The sequence below is a fragment of the Podarcis gaigeae genome (genome assembly GCF_964106915.1).
Source record: "Podarcis gaigeae genome assembly, chromosome: 4".
Classification (NCBI taxonomy): domain Eukaryota; kingdom Metazoa; phylum Chordata; class Lepidosauria; order Squamata; family Lacertidae; genus Podarcis; species Podarcis gaigeae.
Genome location: NC_139677.1, coordinates 52,519,869 through 52,537,440, shown reverse-complemented (window position 1 = coordinate 52,537,440; position 17,572 = coordinate 52,519,869). Strand labels below are relative to the sequence as shown.

The 17,572-nt window shown below is 40.2% G+C and overlaps 1 protein-coding gene and 1 long non-coding RNA gene across 3 annotated transcripts in view; both read left to right on the top strand.

Annotated features, from left to right (window-relative positions):
• The window catches only part of LOC310842672, a 461,768-nt gene that overhangs the window by 384,906 nt on the left and 59,290 nt on the right, over positions 1–17,572 (top strand). The window lies entirely within an intron of this gene.
• BACE2 (beta-secretase 2) overlaps positions 1–17,572 on the top strand; it is a 39,198-nt gene that overhangs the window by 6,820 nt on the left and 14,806 nt on the right. Inside the window, exons 2-4 of the mRNA XM_083734890.1 lie at positions 12,461–12,549; positions 14,355–14,571; positions 15,535–15,663. Coding sequence (XP_083591016.1) covers positions 12,461–12,549; positions 14,355–14,571; positions 15,535–15,663 — 435 coding nt within the window. The remainder of the gene's footprint in view (positions 1–12,460; positions 12,550–14,354; positions 14,572–15,534; positions 15,664–17,572) is intronic.

Sequence of the window (17,572 nt, the reverse complement as noted above, 5' to 3'; positions counted from 1 at the left end):
CTGAAGGCTGTTGGAATAAATGGGAGTTTGTACTGAAGAAGCCTTTTGTGGAATGGAGCTTTTTATTTTTTTCTTGAAAGCCTTTTATTTTACAAAGAACTCTAATAGTCCCTTGCAATATGCAGTTCCTAACTGTAGGATGGTACCTATATAAACTGCAGGGGGGGGGGTGACCAGGGGGAGGATAAAGAAGCTCAACTTGTCTGTTGTTTAGTCATATCCTACTCTTCGTGACCCCATAGACCAGAGCACGCCAGGCACTCTTGTCTTCCACTGCCTCCCGCAGTTTGGTCAGACTCATGTTTGTGGCTTCGAGAACACTGTCCAACCATCTCGTCCTCTGTCATCCCCTTCTCCTTGTGCCCTCAATCTTCCCCAACATCAGGGTCTTTTCCAGGGAGTCTTCTCTTCTCATGAGGTGGCCAAAGTATTGGAGCTTCAGGATCTGTCCTTTCAGTGAGCACTCAGGGCTGATTTTCTTCAGAATGGATAGGTTTGTTCTTCTTGTGGTCCATGGGACTCTCAAGAGTTTGGTTTTTTTACCCTTAATGTACATTCCTTACTAATTATTGTTACAGCACCACAGTCCTCCAGTATTGGCAACAAAATATTTGCATTCATGGGAAATAGGATTAACTTTGCTTAGCATTGGTGGTACTGAATTGATGCTTAAAGGTAAAGGGACCCCTGACCGTTAGGTCCAGTTGGGGATGACTCTGGGGTTGTGGCGTTCATCTTGCTTTATTGGCCGAGGGAGCTGGCGTACAGCTTCCGGGTCATGTGGCCAGCATGACTAAGCCCTTTCTGGCAAACCAGAGCAGCGCACAGAAACGCTGTTTACCTTCCTGCCGGAGTGGTACCTATTTATCTACTTGCATTTTGACATGCTTTCGAACTGCTAGGTTGGCAGGAGCAGGGGCAGAATAACAGGAGCTCACCCCGTCGCGGGGATTCGAACCACTGACCTTCTGATTGGTAAGCCCTAGGCTCTGTGGTTTAGACCACAGCGCCACCCGCATCCCTCGAATTGATGCTTAGGGCTACTGTTATTTCAGTCTGCAATCTGTGCACCTTTTGTGCAAGCTGCCTCCATGTGATTTCCCCCCAAATAACTTTCTTCCAGAGCAGCACCCTGCCCCAATTTTCAGACTTTATTTAAGGGGGTAGAGCGGGCAGGGAATTCTCCTTCCTTTTGCTCCCATAGTTTAGTATTCTGAAGCCATGCGCTGAATCTTATGGTATGTTAAAAGATTGAGGTGGTGATCTACTTTGAATGCTTCCAAATAGTTAGAGAATCCGCCCAGCAGTCATCATGTCTATAACATTCTTCCCACATCAATCTTCATGCATTCAGAGCACAAATGTTGGCATGAAGTAATAGCAGATTTTGTTCTTTCTTCCATTCCAGGAACTTTCATGAGTGTAAACTTGAACACTGGCTTTGGCTCTTTAATGTTGGAAAATAAAATAGAAAGAACTGGTCCATGTGTTCCCAACACACCCTTTTTTTCTTATCCTCCATCAACCTCTACCTCACTCACAAATTCTACCTTTAGTACTAAGATATTCCCACATGTTAGCCTTTTCTTTTCTTTTTTCTTTTTTTAAAAAAGATGAAATTTCAATTATTCACTAAGTTACTGTCAAACAAAATAAGAGTGAAATAATCAAAAGATCCTTGTATTAAAATGGCTTTGTCAAGATGATGGTTTAAAAATAATGGGTTATCTTTGTGATTTCAAACATTTGGTTTCCCCTGGGATGAGGGGTGGCATTTAAATTCAGTAAAGAAAGATCAGCATTTCAAAGAATTATATCTTGGCCTTTTGTTTGTTCACAAAGACTTTGACAAGTGAAATAGCTTGTTGGCGATACACAGCAAAATTATATAGCAGCAGCAGAAACTAAAAAAGCGCTATATATAAAACAAGTATTGAATATTGCCAAAAGGGGGTGTGCTTTTAGAATTACATTGAGCATAGACTTCTTACATAGCATATAAAGTGCATCAAATATAATGTGTAGTTTTGAATTTATGATATTTTGGTTTCATTAGTATACTTCATTCTACCGTCGTATTGAATCAGTGCTATTAGTTAGTTGTAGTAGTTTGGGGATGGAATAAATATTAGCTTTGGCCATAGTGGTGTGTCTGCATTTGCCAAGTGATTACAAACATGGCATGATGCAAGCATCCTTTTATGCAAAACTTTTCACATGGTTGTATTTAACTTACATTTGACACATACTCATTGTTTACTAATGTGGGTTGGATACGCTTTGATACTGTTTTCCTGCCCCTTTTTTATAAGGTTTAGAGTGTTGACAGGTTACAAGAGCGCATTTTCAGCTCTTTGAACGATCACTTACTGGTGAAAATCTTTGTTCTGATTTGTGGTAGGCTGCTGTTCATCATTCTGACATAATAGAAGGAATAGAAGTTTGACTCTTTAACACCAGCTGTAAAGAGTCTGTTGTACTTCAGATTCTGATGTGCCAAACAAATGCAAAGGACTGACGAACTTTGACGAAATTTCTACAGGGAAGGCGAAACCTGCCAATGCAAGGAAAATTCCTTCCCGGTTCTGAATACAGCAACCATCTTATGACCACAGCAGCGCCCGCTGACCTGGAATGCAAAATATTAGCCTGTAAAGAAGAAATTGTTAAATTGAAGATCGCTGACCTAAGCTGAAATTAAAAGGCAAGAAATATTAATTGAGGGAGGGTGGGTGGGTGATCCCAGAAGGAAGAGCAGCAAAAGAGGCTTGAGCCCAGGAGTCAGCCTCTTTTCCTTTGGCCTTAGGCCCACCCCCGGCCGGCTGTCCATTGTCCTTCCTGGCGGGGGCGGGTCAAAGGCCAGCTCAGGCAGATGGGTGGCACCCGCCCAGGTGAGCCTCGCTTGGTGCCGCAAACCCCGCCCACCTGTGGGGAAGGGAGGGCGGATATTGTTAAACCTGTTCTACAAGGTAATTTGAATCCATCAGGATCTAATGTGCTTGAAAGGCCAACTTTTTAACAGTCTGTAATACTGCTGGAGTCTGTTGGCACAGAAGAAAGTGGATTGAAAGTGGCTTGATTCATAGCATGGACTTCATTCATCTTGAAAGAAGCTGAGTTTTCCACCAATATGTGTATCTAATATATGCATTTTTGTGTGTGGTGCTTGGCTGGTGAACTGCATTGCACAACACAGAAAAGTGTGAATGTCAAAGGATGGCTATGTTTTGGTTCACGTAAATTGATTAGGAATGTATGAATTTGGTAGGTTTCTCTTTAAATGAGAACTGAATGAAATCCCGTCCCCTTCCTACTTGTCATCTGTGGCGGTGAAGTGTAAAGTTTTGTTTCAGATCCCATTTATGTTTTCCTTCCTTAAATAAAATGTTTACATTGCAAATATAACAGGAAAAGCATCTACTTGCATATGTCAAAGTTGGTAGCCACAGGGGCATGTTAATTATAAGATTCAGGTGTGGAAAGGGCAATAAGGTGAGCAATGGATGGTGGATATTTGTGTAACCTAACATTGTACAAGTGTAACTGGTACAATCTGCCCCCACCCCCACCATGGATTACTCTGTGCCTGTCTTATCAAATTTTGCTTGCAGTTTCAGCACTGTTTTGAACAATTTGTGTGATATTAAATAAACATTCTGCATGCATGACTCCACTTTCCTAGTCATTAGTTAATGTGTGCTTTAAAAAGCAGCAGTTGGTCAGTTCAGACCCAGGAGGATTTCCAGTTCTTGCCCCTTTAATGTTGACACTTAAAAAGCTGTATCAGGTTTCCTGTCTTTTAGCACGTTGTTGATACATGTAGCTTTTTCAATAAATATTTGGAGTGTGTCTTTGTAAAATGTTCCAAATACAGGTTGGGTTGCCTCTCATGGGATCCCTTTCTTCTGGTTTGCTTTTGTCAAACAAAAAACAAAAAAACTGCCGTTAGATTAATTAGCAGTTTCTGCTAATGAATAGAAGCAGGAAATTGGTTTGGAAAGTCTACTTTTATGAATCCATCATGGGTATTTTACGCTATTGGATTTGCTTTCCTGAGCCACAGTGGTGCAGTAGGCACTGAAGAAACATATGAATATGATTTGCAATTAAACCTCCCAACCAAGTTTCCATAATTTATGCTCACTTTGGTGAAAATGCCACAACCCTCTGGTGAACGTGGATCATCCCAGACTGTAACTCTTGAACTGGAGATGAGGCAGGGATCGTGCCTGAAGTTGTGTGGCAATCCCCACCACTTCCCCAGTTCCAGCTGGGGACTGGTTTGGCCACTACATTGCCAACCATGCTATATACCAGGGGTCGACAAGGCTTACCGGGCATGGGCCGGATCACTCCCATGGAGATCCTCCGTGGGCCGGACCGGTACAGCACAATGCCGGAAATCACATCTGCACATTCCGCGGTGCCAGAAATCACTTCTGTGCATGCCCAGAAGCGATTTCCAGAGCAACGGAAGAGAGTCCCCGCACCGTGCTGCACCGGTTTAGAACAGCACATGGGGACTCGCCGAGCAGGCGGTTCGTGGACTGATTAAACAGCCTCCATAGGCTGCTTCTGGCCCATGGGCCTTAGGTTGCCAACCCCAGCTATATGCACTGCCTCAACAGCATGGAACCAAACTTATAAGCCCCTGCCACCCTCTCCAGTTCAGAGCTGGAGAAGGGAGCCAAGGCACTGTTTTGAATTTCCATGGAGACACACAGCACAAGGTTAGAGACAAAGAAAAGGGCAGGGTTCTGGTGATTGTAGGTTGTTTTTTTACTACCAAGACCCGCTGTGGACCTCTGCTCCCAGTATTCTCCCTTTTACTTAAAAGCAGCTGATCCACATTAGATCAGATCAGTAGCACTAGGAGAGGGTGGGGGTCTTAGCCTTCTGCCCTAATGGTTCATTGTTCTAAATCCCCCCACCCTGTGCCATTAACCCTGTAGCAGAAAACAATATGGGCACACTTCTGGAGGGCTAATAGCTTTGGGGTTGCAATTTAGAGGTGGGAAGTAGCATGAGGTGATTGAACGCCCTCTTCCAGCCTTGCAGCTCTGATTAGTTTCACAGTGGCCCTCAGCTGCTTTTTGGTTAAAGTGAACTCATCAGGAGATTCAGTCACAGATTGCCTGCATCTTATTGGTTAGGCCTTGGGACTCCAGTCCTAAACTTACTTTCCTGGAAATAAATCCATTGAAAACTAGTGATGATTACTTAGAGGTAAACATTGTTAGATAAATGTCAGTCCAATTAGGAAATAACCTATTATTAACTCCTGTCTCTTTCAAATTCAGATGAGTAATGCAGTTTGTTAAATGCAGCTCTTAAAAGTAATGTAAGTATTCCTTGCAAGTAAATGTGGGTAGAAATTTCCGAGCACAAGAAATCATTGTGAGATGAGCCAGTCTTACTCCACAGTCAGACTCTCATCTGGTCCTTTAAGTGGAAAAACAATCATGTTGTTATGTTCCTTCAATGCCTACTGATCCATTGCGGCTCTGAGAAGAACCTCTAATGGATTGAAGTGCCCATGATGGTTTCGTAAAGGTTAACTGAACAAATTCTTGTACTTGGAAATATCTCTGGGTGCATTAGAGGGAGAGGGAAGCAGCTAGCAGGTAAAGCCATAATGTGCCCAATCAAGACAGCATTAGTAGAGATTTCTTGGTACCTGGATTTTGCTTTTGCTTCTTCTCGAATCAGGGTGCATAAATGTGTTTTGCTGCTTAATGGGATATCTGAAGTGCAGTGAAACAACTTTGCAGATAAAGCTGAGGCTGGAACTATGTCCCATTTCAGTTGATGGGACTTGCTTCTGAGAGTACATGTCTAGGCTTGTACTCTAAAATTCTTTAAAATAAAGCACAGGGCAGTCTACCAGAAATGTTCTGACTTTCTGCCACCCACTCCCATGTAGCTGGCAGGAAAGGTGCAAGTTAATTTACTACCTGCCATTTTGAGTACAAAAAGACAATGTGTTCAGAATAAAAGTCACCAGAACGAACAGGTGTAGAGCAGCATGGTAAGCTCCAGTAGCTGCTGGTACATTTTAAGGGACAGTAGAAGGTGCTGGTGAATTACCTGTTCCACCTGTGTGCAGTATACCCCAGGATACACATTTCTCCCCTGAAATACTCCACTTATTGAAATGTGATGGATACATTCCTGATACGGATTTCCTTTATGAGTGGAAATGACCAGTTTAAGAATAGTGGCTTAATTGTGGCCTGCTTTGTTTAAAGAAGCCTGCTGGAGCCTGAGAGCCAGAATGCACCAGGAATTCCATTGTGCTGGGGGGGGGGGAGCTAATTTGACTGGGAAGCAATATAGGATGTGGCACCTTTCCCCATGCTATTTTACTGATATATATCCCCAAACATAGAGCAAACAACAAATCCGGCGATGTTTCAGTCAGGAAAGTGATGTGGGAGTAAAGAGTTAAATGTGCCTAACCCCCACACCACTTCTCTGCTCAAGTTAGCAGCCCTGCCTCAGTGGATACATTTAAAAGAAGAAAATGGACTTTGGCTCTGACATTACTCTGAATATATTTTTAAAAATTCATTTTTATGTAATCAGTCTACTCAGATCTTGATATCTTTTACTGAGGGCATTCTTCCCACCACCATCAGAGATAAAGGGGTGACCAGAGAAAGAGCTTTTGCAAAAATTACAACTGCACCATGCAGATAGCATAATAATTGGACCAAGTTTAATATTTTATTTTGTGGGCTTCCTTGTAAAGGGTTGGTGGAATATTAATCATACCAACAAATACTCTCCTTGTGTGCAATTTTTCATTTAGCCCACACTGGACTTTCAAGAACAGGTTCTTCCCACACTTTAGTTAACTTGAAAGAAACTGGAAGATCAAAAGCTATATTCTGATTTCATTAAAATGAGGCTGCCAGTGCTTCTTATACTCTGATCTCACATAATAAACAAAATTATGCTCACTAATTCTGTGTTTCCCCGAAAGCCAATATGATTACTATGAAGTGAAAGACTCGCATCTATGAACTCTATGCCAGTAATAACATGCAGTAACTTTGGGGAAACGAGACACATTATAGCAGTTAGAGTGCTTTAGCAGTCCTCTGTTATGGTTGCAAGCAGTTCTTCCAGATGGGTTGATAATGTAATTAGAGAATGTTGTGTTAAATGAGCCAGTGTTTTTAAATTGGCTGCTAATTTTCCCACCTATTAACCAGCTTTTTTCCCTTTGCAGAAATCACTGCATTAGAATGACTTCTGGTGGCTGCTCATTAACTACAGAATCTTAAGAACCCTCTGTTCTATCACCAGAAAATAAGCATTCAGGAAGACATACTGTGTGTCAGTCTGGCTGACATTTCCTTATGTTAGAGAGACAAAAGTACCTTTTACTGCTTAGTTAATTTATGGAATTCTTCGCCAGAAAATGGGTGATGACCACTGGCTTAGATCTTTAGGAGGAGGTTGAGGAAGAAAGGCCTAAACGACAGCTATTACTTATATGACATCCATTGGCTAAGACCTCTTGTGTTGAAGTCTGCTGTATGCATTAGCCTACAGCTTATTATGGAATGAGCTTTCATAAGCCAAGGTCTTATCAGATGCATGAAGTGTTATCCTGACACACAAGGTTTGGACAGAGAAAGGATTGTAAAAAGTTGGAATGGAAAATAGAATGATGTTTCTAGAACTTGGGTAAGACTGCAGCCCTAACCCCATGTACTTGGGAGCATATCTCATTGAATTCAGTAGGATTTATATCTGAGTAGACATGGTTAGGATTTCAGCCTTGAGTCATCTTGGGTTGATGACATCTTGGGTTGACTAAGGGTGCAGTAGTGATTAGATGTACCAGGAACTCCTGGGAACGTAAGCAGAAACAGTATGATTCATTACCTTCTACGTTAAACAAAAATTAACACTTTCATATTGTAGATCGAACATTTACCATACAATCATAGAACTGTAGAGTTGAAAGGGACCTCAAGGGTCATCTAGTGCAAATCCCTGCAATACAGGATGAGTAACCTGTTTTCTGGAATTCTTGGTGCACCAGTAAATAATTTTTGATTGCCCCAACTTTCAGTGCAATCCCATGTATGTTTACTCAAAATTAATCCTACTATGCTTAGTGAGACCTAACTTACAGGTAAGTGAGCAGCTTTTGGATGAAACCATTTAATTGTAGGACTTCAAGTGGAGGCAGGACTGGATTTCCAGCTTGGGTTTCCTGTATCACATGGGGGGGGTTTGATGGGATTGCCTACAAGGCCACCTCTAGCTCTTTATTTCTAGGACTATGGCCTTGGGCTGTGCAAACATTACTATTTGCTCTGTTTCCAGTGGTGTATGAAGTTTTGTGGACATTAGACAGAGCTGCCCTATAGTTTCTTCAGAAATAGTCATACCGCATGTTACGTTTGCTTCATGTTACGTTTTTTTCAGGTTACATCCCGCAGCGAGTCGGAAGTACCGGAAAGGGTTACTTCCGGATTTCACTGCTCACGCATGCGCAGTAACGCTAAATCATGCTTCATGCATCTGCGCAGGTACGGCGCTTCAGGTTGCGGGCTTTTCATGTTGCGAATGGGCCTCCGGAACGGATCCCATTCACAACCAGTGGTACCACTGTACTGCTGTTTAATGTGCTTCCTCTCAAACCAAACTCTCATTCCAAAAGGAAAAACTTAGCCACATTCACTTTATAAACTGTCACCTGGCATGTGGAGACAACACATGAGTAGAAATGTGTTGGGGGGAGGCACAATTGTGGGGGGGGATCAAAAGGGTCGTGTGTATCAGGTGAGGACATCCCTGCCCTGTCTCTGGTGTGTACAACACTGAGGAAATGTGACTTGAAATAAAGTGAGGGAATCAACTTTGCTGCATTTTAAACCGCTAATATGTATGTAGCCTTAGTCACACAACTGCTGTTTCCAGGCTGAGGGGGTTGCCCTTTTACTGCTGAAAATGCACCTGGACTCTGTTGTAAGACAGTCCTTCAGTTGCTCTCACCATGTCTCCCTTCGTGGCAAGGCTAACAATGGGACTGTAAAAACTGACCTTGCAGAAGAGATAGTTCTTCTATAAATCTGTAACAACGGGATTTGCTTTTTGTTGTGTTTTTCTTGTCATAGATAGCGAAGGAATTTGTATGGCTGTATTTTATGAATTTTGTTTTATGGTAAAAGCGTGCATTTTAAGTGATTTTCTTTTAATGCACAATTTTAAAAATGCTTTTTCTCTCTGGGTGAAAGCGTGTATGGTCATGTGTTATTTTCTTGTTTCTGTCTTTAATAAGACTAATACAAACCCTAATGATAAGGGATAGATATTCCAAATTTATTTTATTTTATTTAAATCAAGTTGAACATGTTATCTGGCTACTTGAGGTGACTATGGAAAAGTACAATTTAGTGAGGCATTGCTGGAGGAAGCTGGCTGATGGTTTCACGTGGTAAGGATGGTTATTATCCTTGGTTAAATGAGGCATTGACTAATTGACAATGCTTCTTGATAACAAGTTTTTGTTTGGGTAGATATCTACCCACTCTTTAAGAAAACATCATTATGCAAAGATAACCCAGCCAGCCTTAGTCCAACACTCGGCTTTCCCTTTTTAAGGAAGGTAACTGTGTAGGTGTGTGTGTTAGCACAGCAATAACTTACTGTATTTGACTAAGACGGGTGCATGGAAAAATCAGATATTAATCTACCTCACCTAGTTTGAAATTTTAAGAAGTATATGTTAAAACCATTGCATTTATTTTAATATGTTGAATTATCAGTTTCTACTATTAAAGTACAGCTGGATTCTTCTGAGTTGTATTGAAACGTCATTACTGCTTGTTAGATTTTATATTTATAAAACTTTAACAGCAAGATTTAAGAATATAGTTCTTATCTTTTCTCAGTGTAAGTGCTATTTGGGCATTCAAAAACAAGAGAGGGGAGTGTGATCATGCTTATTTAGCCTGTTATTGTGCTTTGTGCCAATCCCTATCCAAAGCTGTCTACAAACTGAATCATTTCAACATCAAGGAAGCCTGCTTGAATGCACATACAATGTTCCCATGAACTGGTGGGATGGTGGGAGCAGGAATGTGTGTGTTTGCCCTGCACTGTCGCCCATCTCATGCCCCGGCAATTATTGTTGTGAAGTTTTGACTGCCTAAATAGGGTTCTGATGTGCTAGCAACAGTGAATTTGGACTCTGGACTGTTCATTTATTCATTTTATTTCTATGCTGCTTTTACACACACACACACACACACACACACACACACACCATGCTCAAAGTGGCTTACAACAAAGAAGCAGGGATGCATTTCAAACAAACAATACAGAAACAATTTCATAGTAACACAGCAAAACAATAGCAAATATAACAACATACAAAAACCCACATTCCAATACTATAAATATAACAGTATTACTTAAACAACATGCGAAATAAGAAAAATAAAAAGGGAGCGTCACAATTTGATCTTTGTCCTAGAAAAACCCCTCCCATGATGTTGCTACGACATGGTTGACATCTTGAAGAACTTGTAGCATCACTTATCCAAAGCAGGCCAGAATTGTGCCTCCCAACGCCATGTGAATATTTTTCTTTTCTTTGCGGCCTCTTCAAAATGTATACAATATCTAGAGTGTTGATCTCTGTATTTTTATATAACATTCATGCAGTGTCTGGCTTCTTGAAAGGTTATGAATTCAGTCTCACACTTAGATGCACACACATACACCTACTGCAATTATTTCCCCAGATCCTACGTAATCAAGGCTGGTAGGCAATGTTAGTAATATATCCTCTTTAAAAGAAAAAAGAAAAAGCGACAAACCTTTCTCTGCAAACCAGGAAGAATTGCCATAGGCCATGAGCTTAACTAGCGTCATTGTATGGACTACAATAGGTCAGTGTTTGCCTCAGCTGCCTATAACTAGTTATCCCAGATTCTTAAAGATATGGAATGTTAGAATGAATGGCAATTAGTCATGTGAATTTTAGTCATACTAGAGTGGGCTGCATCTTTAATATTCTACAGTATGATGTTTGTGTTATGTGGAGAACTTTCTTTGAAGAAGTAGACACGATTAATACTGTACTGCACACTAAGATGGGCTGTCAAATTCTCTTTAAAAGAAGTATCTTTGAATTCTGTAGGGTGGTAGTTCAAAAACATTCTTTACAGTTCTGGTAATTTACTAACCCTGGTTTTTGTAGAACTATTTGTAGTTAGGAAGTGAGAATCCCTGTAGCTTTCATTTTGTTTCTTAAAATGCCTCTGTCTCTCTCAAAGGTTGGGGTACTCCATAATAGCCAAGTATTTTCTCTGTGATTGCGTTTTTTTAGCCTTAACACTAGTAAAATACATTCTTCCTAATCTCATTGAGTTCTTAGTTCCATTCCTATACCCATAACATGTTTTGATTACTGACAGTTCAAGCTGGAATGGGGGAAACTGGTCCTCCTGATGTTGTTGTATTCCAGGTCCTTTCAGCCCCAGCAACCTGGCCTAGTGGTCAGGGATGATGGGAGCTGCAACATCTGGAGGGCCACAGATTCACCATCCATGAACTAAAGGGGATGAATTAAAATTAAAACTGGCTTCTACAGGGAAATATGAAGAACAATGATCAAAGTTAGAAAGCATAATCACTTACATTATGCCTGGAGGTGTGTCCCGTGGGTAATGGAAACTGGAATCCAACAACATCTGCAGGGTTTCAGGTTCTTCACTCCTGAGCTGCATCATCTTCTTTGGTCCAAAAATGGTCCTGCAGGTATCATTCTAACAAGGAAAGGAAAGGTGATACACTGTACATGTCTTTTTCAGGTACCTACTCATTGAAAAGCTAGCATGATGACTCTTTTAAAAGTTGCCAGCAAATGTCTTGAAAACAGCAGCAAGCTATTGGCAAAGATTACGATCCTCTTAAAAAATATTTCTAATTTTCAGATTAAATGAAAATCATTGCTCCACTTCTCCTGCTTCCTTCAACTTCCTGCTTATTTCCCTACACTTCCTTTCTCTAACCTGTACTTCAGCCTCAAATCTCTCATGTTGCTACTTCAGAAAAGATTAGTTTTCTCAATACCAGCTCATGGCCACTTCATTCCTGTTTTTATAAATAAACTGCAAATGGATATATGTATAAAACTAAAATAGATACATGAGAAAAGATGTGTCATGGTGGGATCCTAGGCATCTGTTTATAGATCTGAGGGGACTGACATTACAGAATCATGCTTTAAAAGTCTTAACACTATCAGTTTTTAAAGATCTGAGAATACTTTCACCACACAAAAAAAGTTATCAAAACATAATGTTGAAAAAATAATAATCATGGTTTTGATTTACATAGTTAGAGCTTGAGTAGGAAAGCAGGCTAAAATTATGTCCAAGTTTTTCTATATATTGTAATTGACATGAATAATTATTTTTCTTTTATGCAGCTAAATATTTTGGTTGACACTGGAAGTAGCAATTTTGCTGTTGCAGGAGTACCAAATGCAGATCTGACCTCCTACTTCAACACAAAAGTGTAAGTGTATTGCTCTCCGTCTTGACAATATTTCTATTGACAAAAAAGTACTCCAAAAATAACACTGGAAAAAAACATAGTTTTGAATTACGTGATTAGTTCTCAGGTAGGAACACAGATAAAATGTTTTCCTTGTTTTACCATAGTTAATGTGGAGGGCTGCATCTCCATATTTGCAGAGCTGTATCCTTGTGCGGTTTCACACACACACGCCCTAATGATGTATTATGTGTGTCAGAACCTCATAAGTGGCTCACATGTCCAACATTGCCCTTCCCTTTTGGCAAAAAGATATTTGCATCTAAAGGAACTATGTCACTGACTGAGCAACAAGTGTGTCCGTGCTGCCAAATGTTATTGGAATATCACAATAATGTATTGATCAGCCTTTTGAAATCAGATGATAAGAGTGCAATGGAGTTCATGTCAGTTTTATCACTGAGCTGCTTAGTGCCATAACTGTTGCTGCATTGAGCCAGTCGGGTTTCCATTAAGCAGGGTCTGTTGATGTGGCAGAATTAAAGACCTGGAGTTTTATTCAACATAGCACTAAGGAGACTGCTCTGTCAGTGCAAACTTTTCTGCTCGTCCAATGGAACAATCTCCCACTTTCCCGCATGCACTGTTCTGGAGGTTCTCCTGCCCCTCAAGAGCCCATTTGGAGTGGATGTGAAGGGGAAGATGGGGGTGAATAATTACTTGGGGTGAATAATTACACAGGCTTCTGCTAGTGCAATGATTTTGTTGAATACAGCCATGTACTGTATCTTTATTTTTCACACACACACACACAGATATAAAATAATAGTGTGCCAATAGTTGTTCTGTAGTTTATACATGCTATTTACTAGACACATGTATGTATTTAATAAACTTAAAGAAAGATACAGACAAGTTGTAAAATTGCAGTATGAAATTGCTATTACAACAATGAATGAATATTTCAATGGATTATAGCTGGTTGAAAAGTCCCAGAGCAACTGTTATTTTTGCATTGATTATCGAAGCTCAAGGGAGCTATTGGTGGTATAATTGAAATTATAGTAAATAATTAGATAAAGATCTAATTTTTGTCAAAGGAAATCCTGAAATACATTAGAGCAAAAATACAGCAAAACCAGTTAAAATTGTGGTGCTGCCATGTTCTGCACTAACGCAAATAGTATTGAGAAAAAAATTATCCCATAGATGGAGTGTCGGCTGCCTTCTTCTGTTTTTAGACTAGTGTCTAATAGACTTCTCAGACCATCTAGCAATTGGTCATCCTTATATTGTTATGGTATATCTAATAGACATTTGATTCCATAATTATATGTAGGAAATGGAGGCCATATATGACATTTTCTGCAAAGAGATATTTTAGAAGAAAATGAATATAGTTTACATTTTGTCATAAGCTCATAATTGAAATCAACCATTAGTCTCTTTTGTCTTTTTAGTAGATCAAAATATTATTCATTCATTCATTCATTCATTCAATTTATAAACTGCCCTTCATCTGAAGATCACAGGGTGGTTTTATACTGTAAACACAAAAACGTACACTACATTTAAGTGGAAAGTTGAAATGGGGAGGAATTGCTCTGGTTGATGTGACATTTTGGAATATGTGGAGGGAAAGGTGCAATTTTTTTGAGTTTTCATGATTTATACATCATTCACTTTTCCCTGTTGCAGAATTTGGATGAAGCCCATGGTTTCTCTTCAAATCATATAAATATTTCACGTAAGATGATAATTTATAGCATGTAGCACAATACAGCATTGCTTTGTAAGTTTTCAGTGCCCCTTTCTTCCTTTCTTAGATCAAGCACATATAAGTTACTGGGCACTGTGGTCTCTGTTAAATATACCCAAGGAAGCTGGATAGGGACTCTCGGCACAGATGTTGTTACCATCCCTAAAGGAATCAACGGCACTTTTACCATCAACATTGTAACCATCTCTGAGTCAGAGAATTTCTTTTTGAAAGGTGTTCAATGGCATGGGATCCTTGGACTTGCCTATGATGCCTTGGCTAAGGTAATTTGAGTGCTTACCTACCGACTCGTACATTAAGAGCATATGGTGATCCTGCTAGGCTACCATCCCGTTCTCACAATGGCCGGCCAGGTACCTGGGGGAAGCCTGTAAGCAGGGCATGGTTGCAGCAGCAGCACTGCCCACCTGTGAATCCCAGCAACTGCCTCTGGACACTGGAGGGAGTACATAACCATCAGGAAATTGAATGGAATCCATTCTGGAAGTCCATATGACTTCCGAAACATTCAGAAACCAAGGCACAGCTTCCGATTGGCTGCAGGAAGCTCCTGCAGCCAATCGGAAGCCACAGAAGTCAAGTCGGACATTTGGGTTCCAAAGAACGTTTGCAAACCGGAACACTCCCTTCCGAGTTTGCGGCATTCAGGAGCCAAAACGTTTGACTCGCAAGGCGTTTGGAGTCCAAGGTACGGCTGTATACTGCAATAATTCTGTCCAAGACTATGTGAAGGACACTGAAGCCAGTCTCATTCCTATACCCAACCATATGCTCTTACTTGCAAAATAGTAATACTGGTTCAGAATTCATGGGCAATTTCTAGATATTAGCTAGGAAATTTAACATGTAAAATAAGCATGCATGCATTGGAATATATATATGAGAGAAACACTGTCCTGGTGGTGTTGGAGGTGAGGCAGGCATGTTAAGTGAGGAGGTGTAAGGCACACTCTTAATCCCATCACATGTAGAGAGATTTAGATCTGGTGTAACATCTGACAGACATCTACAGATGGATCATTAGATTAAAGATTGGTTTATTATAACATCTCTGTCAGCATGATTAATTTACATGTAAACGATTTAACCATTTTAACCAGCAAAATGATTCACATGGGTTCCATATGGAAGGCATTGGAGAGAAAAATGCTTTCTGAGGGGGGGTATACGTGTGAACAGACACCTGATTTATACATAGTTAACACTTTGTTTTGTTTTTGCTGCAGCCCTCAAGTTCTGTGGAGACATTTTTTGATTCCCTTGTGAATCAAGCAAAGATCCCCAATATATTTTCCTTACAGATGTGTGGAGCTGGATTGCCAGTTACTGGAACTGGTACCAATGGAGGTAGTCTTGTGGGTATCTGCCAACCTGAAACAGAAAATATTGGTGACTTTTTACCACTTTTGTAATGCGGTGAATTTAAACCTGTTTACTTGGAATTCAGCCCTTTTCATTGCATTATGCTTTTAATTACCATATCCATTAGAAGGCAAAACAGATTTAGAGTGGCTTACTCAATTTTCCATTTAGACTATTAAAATTAGAGAAGCATGCATAAATTTCTCATACTTATCCACATTAAGTTTATTTTACTGATTTTTCCAATAGTGAATAAAAAAATCTGCCTGTGGGGATTTGAAGATCTGCTCTATTGTCCTAACAGTATGATAAGTAAAATCAGCATCCAGAACTTTGGATGGTGCAGCCTTATTCAGGTGTTATAGGGAGAAGAAAGGCTATGCACCCTGACCATGCACTCTAGCCCCAGCCCTTACCTTCTCACACTGAGTGGGAATGTCTGAAGGGTGCTTCTAAGTGTGGGGGATTCCAAGCAGTGCTTGGAATCCCCCACATAAACCTTCTAAGAACATTCACCTGAATGTGTAGTAATAGACTTTCCCATTCAACCCAGAATGATCAGAGCCCCACAGAAAAGACTGTGCACCTTTACACCCTTCACTCATGTTGGGAGTTTCCTATTTTTGTATTATGTGTGAACATAGATTTTATGATCCAAGCAACATGTAAGCAAAGTTCTGTTGGTTTCATTGTAACGTCCATATCAACGGGTATACATTTCTGGTGTCATATATATATATATACACACACACACACACACACACACACACACACACACACATTCATTCTGTGTATCCTAAAAGAAACTGTGTTGCCCCTCTTTTTCTTCTAGCTAAAGTGGATTAAGAAGTGCTTGTTTGTCTTTGCATGCTTTATTTTTGTCCATTCCTGCCCCTCACAGTTGACATTCAGCATTCTATATAGAATTTGTTTTGTAAGAGAAGCACAAAAAGTGCCATTCTATACATGCTTACCCAGATGGGTCCTGGTGCATTCAGTGGGGCCCACCCCCAAGTAAGTGTACATTGGATAGCTCTGTAAGAAAACGTGACCCAGCCATTAAAATCAGTGAGGCCTTCTCCCCCCCCCCCATATATTTTGTGATATCTCAGCTGTTCATGGTTTTTCTTCCCATAAAGTTCAAGTTTAACAAGCAGTCTCTGCTCTGCTCAGAGTTACTTGGGCCACTAGTTTTCCTAAATGAAAATGCCTAGTGTATGGATATACTGTTTGGGTCAATATTTTAAACCATGGGGCAAAACCATTTGAGAGGGGAGGTCACAAATGTACACATGCTAATCTGCACTTGCTCTATGCCCATGCCCAGCCTCCTCCCCCATAATTGCTACCTGACCTTAACAAGGGGGAGATGTGATAAAACTGCATCATAGTTGCCCTAATTCTTGCATTGTGTTTCTCCTCCTGTCTTTTTTTTTTTTATTTCCTGTTGCCAGCCTTTATTCCAAATAGCTTAACAATGAAATATTGTTAAAAGCTTAGTCAATGTACAAAGATGAGAACTTTTCTGAAGAAGTGTGCGTGCACACGAAAGCTTATACTTAGTTTGTCACTAAGGTGCTACTAGGCAATTTTTTTATTTCAACGTTTCCCTGTTATTTAAAAACTGTCTGTGACTTGCTCTTTAGAAAGAGAGAGAGAGGTAAACAAACATAAAGCATCTCAGTCATTTTAATAGCATTTGTGACATAGAGAATGTCTGACCTCCCTGGGTTTATTACTCATAACCGGTAATACCTGAAATTATGCCTTCTATAATTCTATTCTCCCATGTATCTTAAGACACAGTCTTACGTCTGAGCAGAAGACTAGCCATGTTCTGATTAAAATATTTTTTTTAACTGCTTTAATTTAGTTTTACTAAAAAAAAACCTGACTGGGTCT